This window comes from Coffea eugenioides, chromosome 7 (genome assembly GCF_003713205.1).
Source record: "Coffea eugenioides isolate CCC68of chromosome 7, Ceug_1.0, whole genome shotgun sequence".
Taxonomy (NCBI): domain Eukaryota; kingdom Viridiplantae; phylum Streptophyta; class Magnoliopsida; order Gentianales; family Rubiaceae; genus Coffea; species Coffea eugenioides.
Genome location: NC_040041.1, coordinates 22,459,071 through 22,478,479, shown reverse-complemented (window position 1 = coordinate 22,478,479; position 19,409 = coordinate 22,459,071). Strand labels below are relative to the sequence as shown.

Sequence of the window (19,409 nt, the reverse complement as noted above, 5' to 3'; positions counted from 1 at the left end):
AACATTTTGTAGTGATGACAATAAGTCGTCATAAAAGGAGCTTTTTTAGTCGCGACACCTAAAGTTGTCACAATTGCATCAAAGCAACTAAATGTTTAGTGACGACTCGTTATTTTCGTCACAAACTACACTGCAAGAAATATGGTCATTAATGACAACATTTTTTAGTGACGACAAAAGTCGTCAAAAAACGTGGTTGTTTAGTGACGACAAGGAGAGTTGTCATAATTGCTCAAAGCAACTAAGTCTTCAGTGACAACCCTGAAAAAGTTGTCACTAAAATGATCTATATAGTGACAATTTCTAATATCGTCACTGTCACTCTACCGATTCGGATTTAGTGACAAGAATTAATCGTCACTGTTTAAAGTACTTATTTCTAAGTCACTTTCATTAATTCTACTGTGCCACCCTAACTTTTGCGATTTACCCCCAAATGTTGTAAAAAATTCCATTAATTCCATTATGATACCTTAACTTTTACAATTTAGCCCCACATGTAGTACACCGATTTCTTTAATTCTATTATTACTCCCTAACTTTTGTAATTTAGCCCCATATGTAATTCACCAATTTCATTAATTCTACTATGGCACTCTAACTTTTGCAATTTAACCCCCATATGTAATACACCAATTTTATTATTTCTATTATGACACCCTAACTTTTACAATTTAGCCCCTATTTTTTTATTAGGAAATTGCGAATGGTATCTTGATAAACTATGCATAAATATTTTCTAATTTTCTCAAACTTAAGTAATAATTTGTTATAAACTCTAAAGATATATCTTTCATTACAATAGTTATAAGGCAGGCAGGTTTTTTATCAATGGAATAAGAAATTTATGCCAGATTTATCCTTTGTACTACATGCCAAGTAGTATTAGCAAAGGAATAACAAAGTACTACAAAGTAATTAACAAAATAGCCTTCAGGGAGTGTAGTTTATGGGCAAATGAGCATTATCTATTCAAAGTACCAACTTTTTATGGCCATTTTACTCTCAAATATATAATTTATGATAAATTTATAAATGTTTGTAAGTAAAATTCAAAAAGTGTTACACTGATTTCTTACAAAACGAAAACTGGCAGGTTATCTTTTCAACATAAATTAAATTTTTTTAAAAAAAGAAATGGCCCATAAAGTACCAACTCTTTGTGGGTTTCCTCCATTACATGAACAAATATTCTGCTCTTTATGGGCATTTCACTCTGAATCATTTAATTTATGTTAAATACATAAATGTTTGTAAGTAAAATTCAAAAAGTGTTGCACTAATATTTTTATGAAAGGAAAACTGGTAGGTTTTGTATTTAACATAAATTAAATATGTGAAAGCAAAAAAAAAGAAAGAAATTACCCATAAATCTACGTTTTTAACTAGAAAAAATTAATGAAAGTTTCTAGTTAGAACAACTATAAACTATTATAACTTGAGAAAGAGAACATTTACAAGTTCTTTGAATTTAGCAAAAAAATTTTCATCCATTATAATTTTTTAATAAATATATTAAGGAGTAGTGATTAGAAATACATTAGTAAATTTAAATAAAAATTGAACCTAAAATTGACTTGAATCGTCGTGATTGACCGGTGCCCGAAATTTGTTCAAACTAAAAATGAAAATAAGTGGTGCGGGTACCATACACTAAGAAAAGCAACCACTCTTACTCCCCCGTCGACCAGTCCCCACATCCAGACGCATCTGTTCTCCTCACACATTCAATCCCTCAATCAACCCCATTATTTTCAATCCCCTTTATTCGTTTCCCAAATCCCGAGCAGCAGTGGAGGCGGCAGCCGGACCAGTAGCGCCTCATCATCGTCGGCAAGGAGCTGGAGAACAGTGGTGCCCTAGCCGACTACAACATCTGGAAGGAGCCAGAAGGAGTCCACCATCCACCTCTTCCTCTGCCTTCGTGGTGGCTCCAAGAAGCGCAAGAAGAAAACCCTACACCAAGCCCAAGAAGAAGAAGGCCAAGGCTGCCGTCCTCTAGTTCTACAAGGTCGACGACTCCGGCAATGTCCAGAGGCTCAGGAAGGAGTTTTTCTGGTTCGGAGGGCAGGGTTTGCACTAATTTGCAAACCTTGTTTCCCTAATTTTTTTCCCAATTAATTTGCCCTAAATTTTTTCCCCAATAATTGGATGGTGGTGGAGGGAGTGGAATTGGGTGTATGATGTTGCTATGAGTGGCTGCTGGTGAGAGAAATAGTGGGTTAAGTGGTGCTGGGTGGAGTGGGAATTTGGGATCCTCAAGGCTCACGGTATATTTAATTCTTATCCAAGATCGAAAAATGCCTACCCGCCTTTTAATTTCACCAGCATTCATCATTCTTCCTTCACTGTTGATTCAGTCTTTTGGCCTAGAATACATTGTGGGAGACTCCTTTTGGTCCATCCCCACAACCAATGACTTCTATACTAACTGGTCTTCTTCCCACTTTTTCCAGACAGGAGACACTCTTTGTAAATCCAATGACTTGTCACTTGTACAGATTGAGATTCGAGAATCAATCATTTCAATTTTAGGTTACAACACTTTAATCTTGGCACTGATACGCGGCTTTTTTTGTTTCTGTTTTTCTTTTTTTTGGGGTTATGCAGGTTTTGACTTTGATTCAGGGCTTCATAATGTGATGGAAATGTCAAGAAGAGAGTACGAGAGTTGCAGTGTAGACAATCCCTTTAAGGTTTTCTGGGATGGCCTGGCAAGTGTTGCATTGATGGAGGAAGGTGTGTTTTATTTCATATGCAGTATTGCAAATTATTGTGCATTAGGCCAAAAGCTTAGTGTTCCCGTCCATAGTGAGAAAAATTCCCCACATTCTGCGCCAACTTCATCTCAAAGACCGCCAATTCAATATCATTTTTCTTATTGCATTCGCATTATTTTGTTTAAATTTTTTATAACAATATTAGTGATTTTTTCTGGTTCGGAGGGCAGGGTTTGCACTTGAGATTCCAGAGGATCTATACCATCTGATCAAGAAGGCCATCGCAATCAGGAAGCATTTGGAGAGGAACAGGAAGGACAAGGATTCCAAGTTCAGATTGATTCTGGTGGAGCGCAGGATTCACCGCCTCACTCGTTACTACAAAAAGACCAAGAAGCTCCCTCCCAACTGGAAATAGTATGCCCTCTCATTCACCGTTTCCCTGTTGATTTTTTCTTTTAAGCGTCATTGAAGTCTGTCCAATGGGTTTGTTGAGCTGATTAACGTCTGTTCTTTGATAATGAAATGTACTGTCGCATTGCGTTTTCATTAGTATGATCTGAGATGCCAGTCTGCTGGTTAGGACTTGTAGCCGTTTTAACTATTGGGATTTTCCTTCGCTTCTTTAAATACCTCATTGGCGATGTGGCAGAGGAAATGGGAAATAGGTTATCAGCCTATGCATTGGTTTTGTTCTGCATCCTTAGCAAACTACTGGGCAACAATTTTCCCTTTAAAAAATCATATAAACTGTCATTCATAAGTGTCCAGTAGTTTTGGAAAGAATTGGTGTATGGAGTTTGTTGAGGTTCCTTACTTATCCATGTTGTTCAGTAGTGCGTATGGCTGTCCTGCGCTTCTGCAATGGTTTTTCTGCAATTGTTTCTTGAGTTTTTAATATCATAGTAAAAATAAAAGAAGTGTTTCTTGAGTTCTCAAGTTCTATGTGCTTTATCTCTTACTTTGCTCTTATTTAGTTATTGTCTAGATGATACTTTTTTTTTCAGTTCTGAATTCTGAAGGATCTTTAATAAGTGGGAAAAATAACCCAAACAACTGATGACTGGGTTCTAAAGAGCAAGCTCAAAACCATTCTATGGAAACAAGGAAACACTGGAACATGAGCCATTTTACCATCTACAATTTGATCTTAGTGTCTAGCCTCTACATTTAGGCTTTAAAGCTCAGACAGAAACTTTGATGGCTCCTAATTACCGCCTTTACTCTGGAAAATCCTTTCTTTCCTTGTTGAATTTTATCATGGCACTGTCTTCTTCATTCCCTTTGTCTCTGCTGACCAAAGCTTCTGATTTCTTGTTAGAAATATGGTGCAGACAATTTGTTGTTCTGTCTCAGACCCTTCGTTTCTGAAATTAGCTCCTACTTAGTTGCCAAAAACTGTTGTTCTGATGATATGTAAAGTTGCAGACGGAAATGGTAAAGTAATTCAAGTAGAGAACTAATTACTAGTAAATTAGCAAACATGAACCTGAAGAGGACCTAATTGTAGCGTTGACAGAATAACCATCTTGAAGAAGCCTTTTGATCAACCATGATGCCAAAAATCCAGTTCCACCTGTTACACATACTCTCCCCTTCTCCATCTTCTCCCCTTCCATTAATTTGTGTCCGTCTAGCCTTTAATACAAGTATAGTACTGTTTGGTCTCTTTGCACTGGATTGTCAGTTACAACTTGAAGAATTAATGTATTTCCAATATAGTATTTCACTTGAAGAATACCAGTATAGTACATGCAAAATGTATTTCCTTCAAGTAGTTAGAGGGAATCTTCCTTGTTAGTTAGACTGTTATGCTGAGTCAACAATCAAGTAGTTATTTTGTTATTCTTGAGATGTATAAGAATGCAGAAATCCGGATTGGGCAACATGGAAAAATCATTTTGAATAATATCTCTCTTTCTTCTTCCTCAAGTCTAGTTTCTCTCCCCCTTATCACTCTATTTCTGCTGCAATTGCTGCATTCATTACAGTGGTATCAGATTAGTGAATGCTTGTTACTTTTGTTGTTTATTTAGCAATTAGAGACTGTTTTGCTTTTGTCACCTGAATTGCAATGTTGCTGTCCTTTGGCATCTAAATATTAAAACAAAGAAGTGGAATAATTCTGTCCATATAATCCTTGGCTCTTATTGAATGTTATTAAACTTCCATCCTCTAGTAGACTTTAATGTAGCGGTGGGCACAGTGGGGGTGCTCTGTAATCCATTTGAAAGTGCTTCCTGGAAAGAGTACGGCCATTTTGATAACAAGCAAGTTTTTGGAAAGTAATTTTTAAGAATCCACTACTTGTGGAAGCCCATTATGGCAAAAGCAGCTTGCTTTCAAGGTCTTCTATGCATCATTTAATGGTGTAACATAACACTTACAATCCAGAGCATAATAAATTCAGATTTCATCCTTATTATGTTGTATTTTTATTTCCTTATTATGTCAAATAAGGAGTCATAATTTTACATATTAGTTACTGACTTATTTGAGATTTGATATTCAAAGATGTACATTTATTCATTGTATACATTTATTCATTGGCATTAAGCCTGACATGCACGTTGGGCTATTACAGAACTTTTAGTACATTCTGCTGCTTCATTCCACAGTGCCACATAAGTTAGATCTTATAAAGCTTTATGCAAGAAATACAAAAACAACCTGCAGATTACAATTCGCCCCAGCAGATAAAAGCAAAGGAAAACTTTTTTTCCAAACTGTCCATATAATGTCTCTTTTTCTACTATTTATACAGTCACTATCTAGATGAGGCTTAAACCAATGATTCACTTTATTTTTTGGTGACTCCTTAACTAATTTTTCTTGTTTTAAATTTTTCTATCATCTACTAATAACTTTACTACTTTATTGCAGATATATTGCTCATTTTGGAGGTTTCGAAGAAGATTAGCAGTACGGCTTACATGTCGGCTCAAAAACTGTGGTTATAGTGTTGTCTTAAGTTTAGAAAATGTTTCGGAAGCGCAGGAAATGTTTTGGGACTTGGAATATATTTTTTAGTGCAGCCTTGACTTATATGAGTAGTATTTGTTCTACTGAAACTTATGAAACTATTTGTACTATGATGTTGCACTTATTTATGACATTTAAATATTTAATATGTTATTCTGGCATTTTCTATTGTAACGGGTGTCTATGTTTGTTATTTATTAAACATTGCTGATGTTTTTATTTTTTAGATATTATTGTAGTAGGAAAATCATGTGTAAGGTGTTGTAAATGAGTAGTATTTTTCTAGGCAGGATGTCTTTATTGACAATTTTTATTGTCACTCAATCAAAACTGTCTATTGATAAGGGATTGTTGCCACAGTTGATCAGGGGTTTATTGACAACAAAGTTATCACTAATTCTCCTATGCCCTCACTACGGTTCCTTCATGCATTAGTGACAAGAGAAGATGTCATCACTAGATTTATAGCTTTTACTGATGACATATGTTGTCATAAAAAAGTTTCATTCATTGACGACTCTAAAGTCGTCACTGTATACTTTCATCTTTTATTGACGACATAGATTGTCATAAAAAAGCTTCTATTTACTGACGACTTTAAAGTCGTCACTGTATACTTTTACCGACGGAGATTCAGTGACGACCCTGCGACAACTGAAATGTTGTCAATAATGGTCACCAGTGACGACTTTTTGATTTTTTGTGACGAAAAGTAGTTATCACTGATGACCAAAATTCTTGTAGTGGATCCCCTGTTAAGGAAAACAAAACTAAAGGGATGAGTTAAAAGCTCAGTGATGTTCCGAACATATAATCAAGCGATAAGTTCAATGCAGTTACCATAAACAATCAATAACTCAAGAAACATTACAATGGAAAGCGATAAGAACACATTCATTAAAAGGATACGTACTCACAAGGAGCCATTCATTCATTCGTTCATTCATTCTCCTGTCATTTCCCCTTATTCCTCCAATCATTTGAAAATATATTTTGATAAGTAAAACTCCTCATTTGCGTTGACATTCGTTCATTCATTATTCACCCTCTTCCCGGACATTGGCCGGGCTCCACAAGACTTCAAGGTAATACTTGAGTATACCAAACGTTCACCCAGGGTCACAAAATCGCCCGACCGAGTCCGCTTCTGACTCGAGTCAATCAGTAACGAAGGGCAGGGCCCAGTTCAGCCAAGAGGCTTACATTCATGCACAACTAGCATTTAATCACTTAAACATTAAAAATTTCATATTTCATTTAGGTCGAGTGCGATAAAGTACACACTCGCCTAACAAACTCATTTTAATCTATCATTGAAAACATTTAACATGTTATCATTCGTTCATAACAAGTCATATAAGCAAGAACAAGCTACATAGGCAATGAAAATATAACAAACAAGGAACACTCACCTATTTACGCAAAATAACGTCCAAAGTTTCCTTCTGGATACACCCTCAATCACCAAGGTATCCTAATATAATCAAACGAACACATTATGCTTCAACCATCAAAGATATAAGTGAGTCAAAGAATAGTCGCATACGTACTAGTACAAAGTATAAATATGGTTTTGGTAGTGAAAAGAGTACATTTAGACCAAACAACATAAGTAAAATATTTGTAAAACTTAGACTCACTTGTAAAACTTTAAAATCGCTATTTGAGTCGAAGTGGCAAAGAAAATGTAAATACCCTAGATGGTTCACGTGGTATTCACTCTCAAGCCTTACTCAAGTCGTAAGTATATCGACTTAGTTCTCGAGCGTAAATTTGGGCAGCACGCCCTTTGTATTTACCTATTTTCCAGCCATTTATGGCTTCATTCTTTTCTTCAATCAAACCTAAAATCATATATAGAATCATCTCATTTCACTAGCCATTTCATAGGCTTCAATACATACAGGTACAAAATCAAGCTAGAAGCATGTGCAGCAATGAAGTTTAAGTCAAGAAACAAAAGATAGATTTGACGTTATTTTGCGTAACGGACACAACTGAGGCTACGCTTATCGGATTGAGGTGAAATTTATACCGTTTCGAAGCTAAAACAAAGACCTACAACTTTGATGAAGACCACTCAGTCCATTTTGCAGTGTATCTAAGTCAAAATGTCAAATTATAGAACCCGAATCTCACACTCGGGCTAGTTAACCGCACTATACGTAAACAACCATAACTCAGGCTACCGAAGTCCAAATGAGGTGATTGAAAGCTAGGACATAGAACTACAACTTTCATGTTTTAGCTAAATGCTAGTTCAGTATGTATAAAGGTGAAAAGACACGATCAGATTGATGAAATGTCAAAACTGTCCATTGGACTAAACCTATGGTAGTTAGGGGTATTTAAGTCTTTTCATAGACTACGTTGCTCCGATTGAGCTAAAATTTTGTAGACAACTATAAAACATCATTATCTACAACTTTTATGTTTTGTGCTAAGCCTAATTCGGCCTCTAAAATATGGAACTAGAACCGGGCAGAACTGAAGCTTCAATTTCCAGAAATCTGGAATTTTGCTACATCAAGCTATAATTCACATTTTTACCTTAAAACCACCACTACTTTCTCCTTTACAAGATTATATACCATATATACACACCATATAACACCTAACCAACAAGAATTATAAGTGAATAAATCAAAATCCTATCTCAAAATTCATCCCTCCAATCATCAAAACGATTTCAAACAAGCATCACAAGCACAATTCTAACATTAATACCCAACTTAATCATGATTAATGGAAAAGAAAGGGTGATCAGCCATTATACCTCAAGACAAGGCCTTGCAAGAGTGATCCTCCACTACTCCTTGAAATTTTTGGTTCCTTAAGCTTCCCAAGCTCTCAGACTATTGATTAATCGGTTTAGATTTCTTGTTTTCTCACTTAAGTGGATCAAACTCAAGATGGATTATGGTTTCTTTCTCTTGGCTTTTCCCTCTCTTTCTCACGGTTCATATGGCAGAAATGGAGGCTGAAATAAAGTGCAATTGAAGCTTCAAGAAGGTTAAAAGGATAGGAATTGATTTGGGTCAAAGTGGACAAATGTCACCCTTGGATTGGAAGTCAATTTTTTTCCTTTTCTCCCTTATTTTGGTCCACAATTTCGGCTGACTTGAGCTGGTTTAAGGGCTGATATTTTGCACTAATATCAAGGCTATTTTATGATAAGAAAGTGGTAGTCAAGTGGGGTGTTCAATCGGTAGTGAACGGTACCCGTCGGTTCAACCTGTTTTTTCTTAAATCGCATATACTAGGGTTTTAACTTATAATTCACTAACTTATTATTAGCACTTCTAATCACACACTTAATATCATCTAAAACTCACTCTTAATCACTAAATTTGATCCACACTCCATACCGGATAGTCACACCACGGATAGGCGTAAAACCCCTAATTCGCACTAACTTGAAAACGCAAAAGAAAAACCCTCAATTTTATATTCATTTGCACTTATTGTGGGGTGATTGGGTAGTAGAGCCATTATAAAGTAATAATTTCCAAATAAAAGGGTATTTGTAAGAAAAATATAAGGAATTTTACGGGTTCTCACATCGATAATGCGTTTCAAATTTAACGTACACTAACTCATACTAGAAAAATGAATTTAAAACTGTACTTGCTTGTAAAAATGCATAGAAAGTTTAATATTTCCAAGTATAAAATATAGGCAAAGGAATAAAATAATGTTGAGAAAATGTGAAAATTTTTGGGTTCTCACATTTTCTCCCCCTTAAGAAATTTCGTCCTCGAAATTTTTACCTTCAGATGGCTCAGGAGCTTGTTGGTTGTCTAAAGCATATACCCTTGCCGGTGCTTTTGTTCGGTTCTCTCTTTCATTCGCTTGTTTCGATTTGGCTCCATCCGATTGCGGAGTGCTACCTTCATGTGACTGTCTCCGCGGACAGTTGCTAACTTGATGATCACCGCTTCCACAGATCAAACATTTCCGCCCCTTCCTCCAACAATTACCTTCAGTGTGATTGGCCTTTCCACAGTATTCACAGACCAATTGGGGAGCTACCGTTTGACCTTCTCGAGAAAGTTCCTTGAATCCGATCTGACTCCCTTTCGTAGACCCTTCATCTACTGCTCCTAAGGTCCATGGTGGCCGAAGTAATGGGTTCATTTTCTGCACTTTAGGAAGTGCTATCGTTTCACTTAATTCCCCCACTATACTATCCGATGCACCTCTTTTCCAAGTTTGGGAGGCTTTTACCTATGCTTTTGCCTCTTCAATTCTTTGAACTTTCTCAAGAGCCTCCGTAAATGTATTCACTTGCACTGCCGCTAAGGCTTCCTGGATTTTCAAATTTAATTCCTATATGAACCGCCTTACTCTTCGCTGTTTTGTGGCTACCAATTCGGAAGCAAACTTGGATAGTTTCGTAAATTTCATTTCATATTCGGCCACAGTTTGAATTCCCTGACGCAATCATATAAATTCCTCCTCTCTCCTCTCTTGGACTAGAGGTGGGAGGTACTTCTCGTTAAATTTTCGAATGAAATTTGTCCATGTCCATGTAGTCTGTTCTCTTTCCCATTTTGCTTTAATAATGTTCCACCACACTCGGGCCGGTCCTTCAAATTGGAACACTGCAAAATTCACTTGCCTTTGCTCAGTGTAGTTTAGAGCTGTGAAAATGTTAACCATGGTTTCTACCCATTGTTCAGTTGCGTCCGAATCGGGCCCTCCAAGGAATTTTGGAGGAACAAACTTCTGGAACCTTTCAAGAGCCTTATCCGCGCCTATCTCAGGGTTCCAGGTTTGGTTTACGGGTATTTGGCCTTGTTGATCCACCAGTCTTGCCAAGATATCCGTCATTTGTTGCATTACCGTCGCCATTTGGTCTCCAGTCGCAACTCTCGGTCCCTGCTCTTGCTCGACTGACGTTTCCCTTTCTTCTCTTTGTTCCGGGGGCCCGCTTAGTTCCACGTCCACGACCACGTCTCCCCTCCATATATTTTATTTTTTTATTATTTTTTTCCTCTCTCTTTTTTTTTCTTTTCCCCAAAAAGTAATGTATTAAATAAACGCAATGAGTTGACTAGAATAACTAAATTCTAGCACACCAAATATACAAATAGACATATACACACATAACACACCATATATCAAGGGGACGTATCACATTAAACAGATAATCAAATGCGGTCAATGGTACACGTGTAGATGTTAACATACCACAAACAAAGACAAGGAGTAATAGTATAAAGACAAATCAAATGAAAAGGGGATATATCATCCCAGTCCCAGTTAAAATAACCCCGTCCGGTCTCTCACGTCACTTTTTATTCACTAGATGTCCGCAGACCTCTTATACTCATTCCAGCCGGACAAAGCCTGTTCATGTTTCCAAAATCCAAATCTCTAATACTTAACACCGCCTCAACTCTGGAGTACTCGGGCACAAGAATTCGAAATAAAATAATTCACATCTCGAGTTGGCCAGTCCCAAGAGTAAACTATCTACAATCGAAATTCCTGCCTGACGTACCAATCTATGGTCCTCAGATATCATAAGAACATTTAAGGCCTATAACAATTCACAATTCATAGCTTATGCTTGAACGAGTACTTAATCCTTCATACCTATTCACCACTCAGTCCAGGCTCACTCCGTACAGAGATCACGCGAAGCAGCCTCTGATACCAACTGTGACAGCCCCACCTCACCTTAAGGCGAACCAAAGGGTTTGGTGGACCGCCTGCCCAACTCTCGTCGGGACTCAGTCGTTTACTTTAGACCTCAATCAAAATCGGAATAAAACCACAAGAATTTGTATAACAAAATCCAAAACTTAAAACGAAACTTATCTACATTTCTATCTCAAAAGGGAGTTCAACAATTGAATATACAAAGGTTCTCAATTCTTCATACATCCAACCCATGCCAAGCGCTAGGGCGAGAACCATTACAAAAGAAATGAAAGAACTAAACCAAACTAGTCTACACCGAGCTCTCGTCCTTGCTTGCCTTCCCCTGTTAAGGAAAATAAAACTAAAGGGATGAGCTAAAAGCTCAGTGATATTCCGAACATATAATCAAGCGATAAGTTCAATGCAGTTACCATAAACAATCAATAACTCAAGAAGCATTACAATGGAAAGCGATAAGAACATATTCATTAAAAGGATACGTGCTCACAAGGAGCCATTCATTCATTCGTTCATTCATTCTCCTGTCATTTCCCCTTATTCCTCCAATCATTTGAAAATACATTTTGATAAGTAAAACCCTCATTTGCGTTGACATTCGTTCATTCATTTCATTCACCCCCTTTCCGGACATTGGCCAGGCTCCACCAGACTTCAAGATAATACTCGAGTATACCAAACGTTCACCCAGGGTCATTAAATCGCCCGACCGAATCCGCTTCTGACTCGAGTCGATCAGTAAGAAGGGCAGAGCCCAGTTCAGCCAAGAGGCTTACATTCATGCACAACTAGCATTTAATCACTTAAACATTGAAAATTTCATATTTCATTTAGGTCGAGTGCGATAAAGTACACACTCGCCTAACAAAATCATTTTAAGCAATCATTGAAAACATTTAACATGTTATCATTCGTTCATAACAAGTCATATAAGCAAGAACAAGCCACATAGGCAATGAAAATATAGCAAACAAGGAACACTCACCTATTTACGCAAAATAACGTCCAAAGTTTCCTTCCGGATACACCCTCAATCACCAAGGTATCCTAATATAATCAAACGAACATATTATGATTCAACCATCAAAGATATAAGTGAGTCAAAGAATAGCCGCATACGTACTAGTACAAAGTATAAATATGATTTTGGTAGTGAAAAGAGTACATTTAAACCAAAGAACATAAGTAAAATATTTGTAAAACTTAGACTCATTTGTAAAACTTTAAAATCGCTATTTGAGTCGAAGTGGCAAAGAAAATGTAAATACCCTAGATGGTTCACGTGGTATTCGCTCTCAAGCCTTACTCAAGTCGTAAGTATATCGACTTAGTTCTCGAGCGTAAATTTGGGCAGCACGCCCTTTGTATTTACCTATTTTCCAGCCATTTATGGCTTCATTCTTTTCTTCAATCAAACCTAAAATCATATATAGAATCATCTCATTTCACTAGCCATTTCATAGGCTTCAATACATACAGGTACAAAATCAAGCTAGAAGCATGTGCAGCAATGAAGTTTAAGTCAAGAAACAAAAGATAGATTTGACGTTATTTTGTGTAACGGACACAACTAAGGCTACGCTTATCGGATTGAGGTGAAATTTATATCATTTCGAAGCTAAAACAAAGACCTACAACTTTGATGAAGACCACTCAGTCCATTTTGCAGTGTATCTAAGTCAAAATGTCAAATTATAGAACCCGAATCTCACACTCGGGCTAGTTAACCGCACTATACGTAAACAACCATAACTCAGGCTACCGAAGTCCAAATGAGGTGATTGAAAGCTAGGACATAGAACTACAACTTTCATGTTTTAGCTAAATGCTAGTTCAGTATGTATAAAGGTGAAAAGACACGATCAGATTGATGAAATGTCAAAACTGTCCATTGGACTAAACCTATGGTAGTTAGGGGTATTTAAGTCTTTTCATAGACTACGTTGCTCCGATTGAGCTAAAATTTTGTAGACAACTATAAAACATCATTATCTACAACTTTTATGTTTTGTGCTAAGCCTAATTCGGCCTCTAAAATATGGAACTAGAACCGGGCAGAACTGAAGCTTCAATTTCCAGAAATCTGGAATTTTGCTACATCAAGCTATAATTCACATTTTTACCTTAAAACCACCACTACTTTCTCCTTTACAAGATTATATACCATATATACACACCATATAACACCTAACCAACAAGAATTATAAGTGAATAAATCAAAATCCTATCTCAAAATTCATCCCTCCAATCATCAAAACGATTTCAAACAAGCATCACAAGCACAATTCTAACATTAATACCCAACTTAATCATGATTAATGGAAAAGAAAGGGTGATCAGCCATTATACCTCAAGACAAGGCCTTGCAAGAGTGATCCTCCACTACTCCTTGAAATTTTTGGTTCCTTAAGCTTCCCAAGCTCTCAGACTATTGATTAATCGGTTTAGATTTCTTGTTTTCTCACTTAAGTGGATCAAACTCAAGATGGATTATGGTTTCTTTCTCTTGGCTTTTCCCTCTCTTTCTCACGGTTCATATGGCAGAAATGGAGGCTGAAATAAAGTGCAATTGAAGCTTCAAGAAGGTTAAAAGGATAGGAATTGATTTGGATCAAAGTGGACAAATGTCACCCTTGGATTGGAAGTCAATTTTTTTCCTTTTCTCCCTTATTTTGGTCCACAATTTCGGCTGACTTGAGCTGGTTTAAGGGCTGATATTTTGCACTAATATCAAGGCTATTTTATGATAAGAAAGTGGTAGTCAAGTGGGGTGTTCAATCGGTAGTGAACGGTACCCGTCGGTTCAACCTGTTTTTTCTTAAATCGCATATACTAGGGTTTTAACTTATAATTCACTAACTTATTATTAGCACTTCTAATCACACACTTAATATCATCTAAAACTCACTCTTAATCACTAAATTTGATCCACACTCCGTACCGGATAGTCACACCACGGATAGGCGTAAAACCCCTAATTCGCATTAACTTGAAAACGCAAAGGAAAAACCCTTAATTCTATATTCATTTGCACTTATTGTGGGGTGATTGGGTAGTAGAGCCATTATAAAGTAATAATTTCCAAATAAAAGGGTATTTGTAAGAAAAATATAAGGAATTTTACGGGTCCTCACATCGATAATACGTTTCAAATTTAACGTACACTAACTCATACTAGGAAAATGAATTTAAAACTGTACTTGCTTGTAAAAATGCATAGAAAGTTTAATATTTCCAAGGAAAGTATAAAATGTAGGCAAAGGAATAAAATAATGTTGAGAAAATGTGAAAAATTTTGGGTTCTCACAAAAGCAATACAACTAAATTAGAAGCTGTACTCGGGATACCAACAACCATTGGATTCAAATATTGAATCGATGTCATCTAATCTGAATCAGTGCCACTATCACTAAGAATATCCTCATCTTCTTCATTATGACAATTGTCGGGGTACCCATCGTCATTGTCATCAATAAAGTCTTCATCAGCTTGTTTATTTCTTTTATTTGACTAGTCACCATGAATAAAGGATGAAGATACACACATTAATAAATTGCCATCTTCTTTTGAAATTGGTGGCGAATTATCGAGATCTATTATAATATTGAATTACCCCCCTCTTGTGCTTCCTGTTGATATATCTCCTTAATTACTGTCTCTTTGTCTAAATGTTCAAGAACATCATAACAGTTTCTCGGACCGAACCTCTCAACTTCAAAATAGTTTTGACCTAATTTCAAGTCCTCAATATAAAATACTCGTTCCACATGTTGAGGAAGGACATAAGGTTAGTCTTCATACCGTCTTCTTGATGAGTTGACAGTTTTGATACCCCAATCCTTGTCTATTTGCATGCCGAAACTATCATCTATTTTCGACCAATCACATTTAAATAGGACAATATTTTTCTTTCTAAACCAGCACCTCACTTCAATAATTTCTTTTATGATACCATAAAAATCAATGATATTATTACCATGCTCGCCTTTCACTATGATACCACTATTTTGTGTTTTTCTCTCTCTTTCATGATCTTCAGTGTGAAATCTATACCCATTAGCCATGCAACCTGTATATATGCAAATTTTATTTCCTAAACCTAAGGCCAATGAGCGAAATTCATCATTGCAGGGTTGAGGACCATATAACACATGTTCAAGGATTGACAAAAGTTAACCTGATATATTATTTAAACTATAGCCATAAGAAGTCCAAACAACCAATACGTAAATTAGACCCTACACGTTCTTTGAACCATGTAGTGTTGTTCCAGTTGCATCCTTTAAAAGAGAGACTGACAAGTGAAAAATGATATATTAAAGCATAGTTCAAAGAAGTTACCTAACATGTAATAAAAAATCATAAGAGTAGAGGTAAAAACGGGCCTAATTGTCTCTTGAGTCCAGTGTAAAGTAGCTGAAACAAAGGCAATGTTGATGCTTAAAGACACATCAATGAATCATAACAGAAACCAAAAAATCATTCAAGAAACCAGAATAGAACTTACAAGGCGAAGTTTGTACTTCTCTCAATTGCCTCTAGTGTAGAAGAGTGACTGCAATTGGGTTTGTACTTGTCTCAATTGCCTCCAGTCCTGCTCTTGGAAGGTGAAGTTTTGTTTGACCAGGATCAGGTTCTATAATGGAAAACTACACGAGGAAAAGAGCATAGAATGTGATACCCCGAAAATTAGGAGGTTGTTTGTAAAGAAAATACTAAAGTGTATTTCTCTGGGTTTGATTTAAAACCTTATTTTGTTTTAAAATATTAGAAACCCTAAAATTTTAATCAAAAACCCTAATTTACTTGTGACCAACCGATTTTCTTAAATCTCTCATATTTTAATTGAAACCCTAATTTTAATCACTGGAATTGTAAAAATTCTTCACGTTTTTTCTTAAAAATGCCATTTATTTGGAAATTATTCATTTACTATGGCCCTGCTACCCAATCATTCCACAATAAGTGCAAATGAACCTAGAAAGTATGATACGAACGTCGCCAACCTTGTGACGAAACCCGTAAAAGATTAGCTTCAGGATCGACAAGAGGACACCAAATTTGAAGCGGATGACCTCAACCCGTTAATCACGTGGTTAACGAACCTTGGTATAATGGTAGAAGACGCCACAACCTAGTGCGATTCTAGATTGATAAGTCACGAACACCTAGAGAAATTCTAAGGTATGCAAGAAGCCTTGGAGAAACCAAGAAAACTCTCAAAATCTGATTTATTGATTGAATGCCTAAACCATTGGAAGTGTGGGCTATTTATAGCCTTACATAGAGATGAACAACTAAATGTGGAACTAGTCTAGAGTTGTGGTCTTGACTAAGACTAACAATTGTAGGCTTGACTATTTCCATAAGACTAAGAATTGTGGGCTTGATCAAACCTTATGAGGTCATCCCTTAGGTAAACAACCTTATGAGGTCATTGCTTAGGTAAATAACCTTATGAGATCATCGCTTAGGTAAATAAAGCAAGGCTATGGACCATTAAGCCCTTATTACAATGACTTAACTAAAACAGCAAATGTGACTAGAGAAGGGTCACACATGGTTCTCTTTGGCGTGCACTACATGGATGACTTTCATTCCTTCATGCTCAAGCCCCTCCATGACCTTGGGAACAATTTCTTGGCCTTGTATCTCATGAACAAGTCCTTGGAGTTCCTCCCTCATCTTCTTAGCTCGTGCTCGAGTTACGGGTCCTAGGGGAACTCGAATAGTTCGCAATGGTGTCTCTTGGTTCGTATCATCCCCCTCCTCTTCAAAAGGATTTGTCCTCAAATCAGCTTCATCGTCTGCAAGAAAAGGAGATAGATCAGAGACATTGAATGTAGCGCTCACATTGTACTCACCGGGTAGGTCCAGTTTGTAAGCATTGTCATTGATGCGCTTGATGACTTGGAACGGCCCATCTCCTCGGGGAAGTAATTTATTACGCCTTTGGACTGGGAACCTTTCCTTGCGTAGATGTAACCACACCCAGTCACCAGGTTCAAACACAACCCGTTGGCGTCCCTTGTTAACCCGTTGAGCAACTTGGTCCATCCTTCGCTCAATGTTTAGGCGTACCTGCTCGTGTAATCAGTCCTAGTGGGACTTGAACCTTATCCAATGGCATAGCTTAAATCGTATCATTCCCCTCCTCTTGAAAGCAATTTGCCCACAAATTGAAGCATGAATGATGATAAGAAAAGTTACATGCCGTCGAGTCAATTTTGTTATGATTACCACAAGTTTCATCCAATGCATAACCCACTTGCTAAGCTGGAAAGTAAACCTTGTTGAACTTTGAATCTCACGAACCAGTTTCAATGTATGCCCAACTTGATCGCTTATGATCATGAGGTAAGGATCCTCAAAGTGATGCGATGTAGATCCTATGAAATCAGACTCCTCAAACTTGAATAAGCTTGCAAAGTATGGAAGCTGACTTGGTGAAGTTGGAGCTTCAAGTGGACTAGGTACAAGATGAGCATAGGTATTGTAGTGACCATTGAAGACCTCGCTCCTTTTGTAAACTCGTGGAACGTGGTCGATTCTAATGTCTTGAGGGTACACATAGTTTGATCCTCCAAAGACGTGAACAGCGTTGAAATCATCCGATTCCATGAATGGGAACCAAATTGATCTAACTCCTAGAAGACAAACTCCATGGAAACTCGCAAATTGTACAAGTGACTTTGGGATAGAACATTGTAAGATCAAAGCGATTGCACTTTGCTTAACCTGCACAAAACAAGGAACACTAGACAGAGCAATGTTAAGGTGGCAATAAACCCCCTCACTCTCATTTTTGTTGAAACTTAAAATCTCAGTCAATACTTTGGATGTTTCAATCTCTTTCTCATGCTCAATAGCTGTCTTTTTCCTCTCATTATTTTCAACCTCTTTCTCCTTTTCAACTCCCTCGGATTTTACCTCATCAGTCACAATTTCCTCATCTAGCTCTTTTTTCATACTATAATGCTCATGCTCACTTTTCATGTATGCTAGATCAGTACAAAGTTGGTCATAAATAAGTGGTACAAGTGCAGAACGACGACCATTAAATAAGAAGGAATACTTATTAGTATGTCCATCATATTTAACTTCTCGCCTCAACATCCACGCCTTGCCCAGCAACACATGTGTCATTTGAATTGGGACTACATCACACAACACCTCATCCACATACTTGCCAATTTGAATAGGTACAAGTGTGTGCTTAGTAACCCAAACATCACCATGAGCACTCGGCAACTTATACGGTTGAAGATGATCAATAGTTGGAAGATTTAATTTGTGAACCATGATAGCGCTTGCAAGATTGATTTCACAACTCTTATCAATGGCCAAGCTGCATGTTTTATCTTTGACACCACAACGAGTATAAAACCAATCATGCAACTGAGATTTGACGATATCCAATTGCTCATCTACACCACGTAATGCTACTTCTTTGACTCCCTTAGGATCAAGAAGAAGATGTTGTAAGCTAGCTTTTAAATGCCTCGTATTCACCATGATGTATGAGGAAACCTGCAAAAAATTAGTGAAACAAAAGATATTTTTCCTCGCCACACAAGCTCACATGTTTACACTCGTCACTCGTGTATCACTCAAGTGTTTAAAACACTCTAATTTTCTCAAGGTTCTGCTTGCTCTCGTGTTTGAACACTCTAATGAACTCACCAAGGTATTTTCAAGGCTCCTCGGTCAACTCCTCGAACAAGTTAGAACTCCTTCTAGTGTGGATCGACTTACCAACCAGGGTCACAAGATTGTAGCACTTTGAACGAAAAAATAAAAATAAAAGATGAAGGGACTGACCACGACTCAAAGAATGACTCAAAGTTGAATTTTAAGGATCCTAGACAAAACTCTATCCAAAACTGGAATTTTGAGCTGCTGGTTGCTGCATTTGTGGTCAGTGTTTTGGTAGGTAAATGGACACTTAGAGGATTCAGAATGACACTTAAAACTGACCTAATGATGCACGAAAATTTTCAGAATTAATGATTGGACAGAAATCCCCAATGGTTGCAAAGA

General features: G+C 37.0%; 1 protein-coding gene across 1 annotated transcript; it reads left to right on the top strand.

Moving 5' to 3' along the window:
- The first annotated feature begins 2,300 nt into the window (after positions 1–2,300).
- On the top strand, positions 2,301–3,138 carry LOC113777145 (early nodulin-16-like). The gene is made up of 3 exons (XM_027322187.1): positions 2,301–2,472; positions 2,611–2,739; positions 2,951–3,138. The coding sequence occupies exons 1-3, from the start codon at positions 2,301–2,303 to the stop codon at positions 3,136–3,138; spliced, it is 489 nt and encodes a 162-aa protein (XP_027177988.1).
- The last annotated feature ends 16,271 nt before the right edge of the window (positions 3,139–19,409 follow it).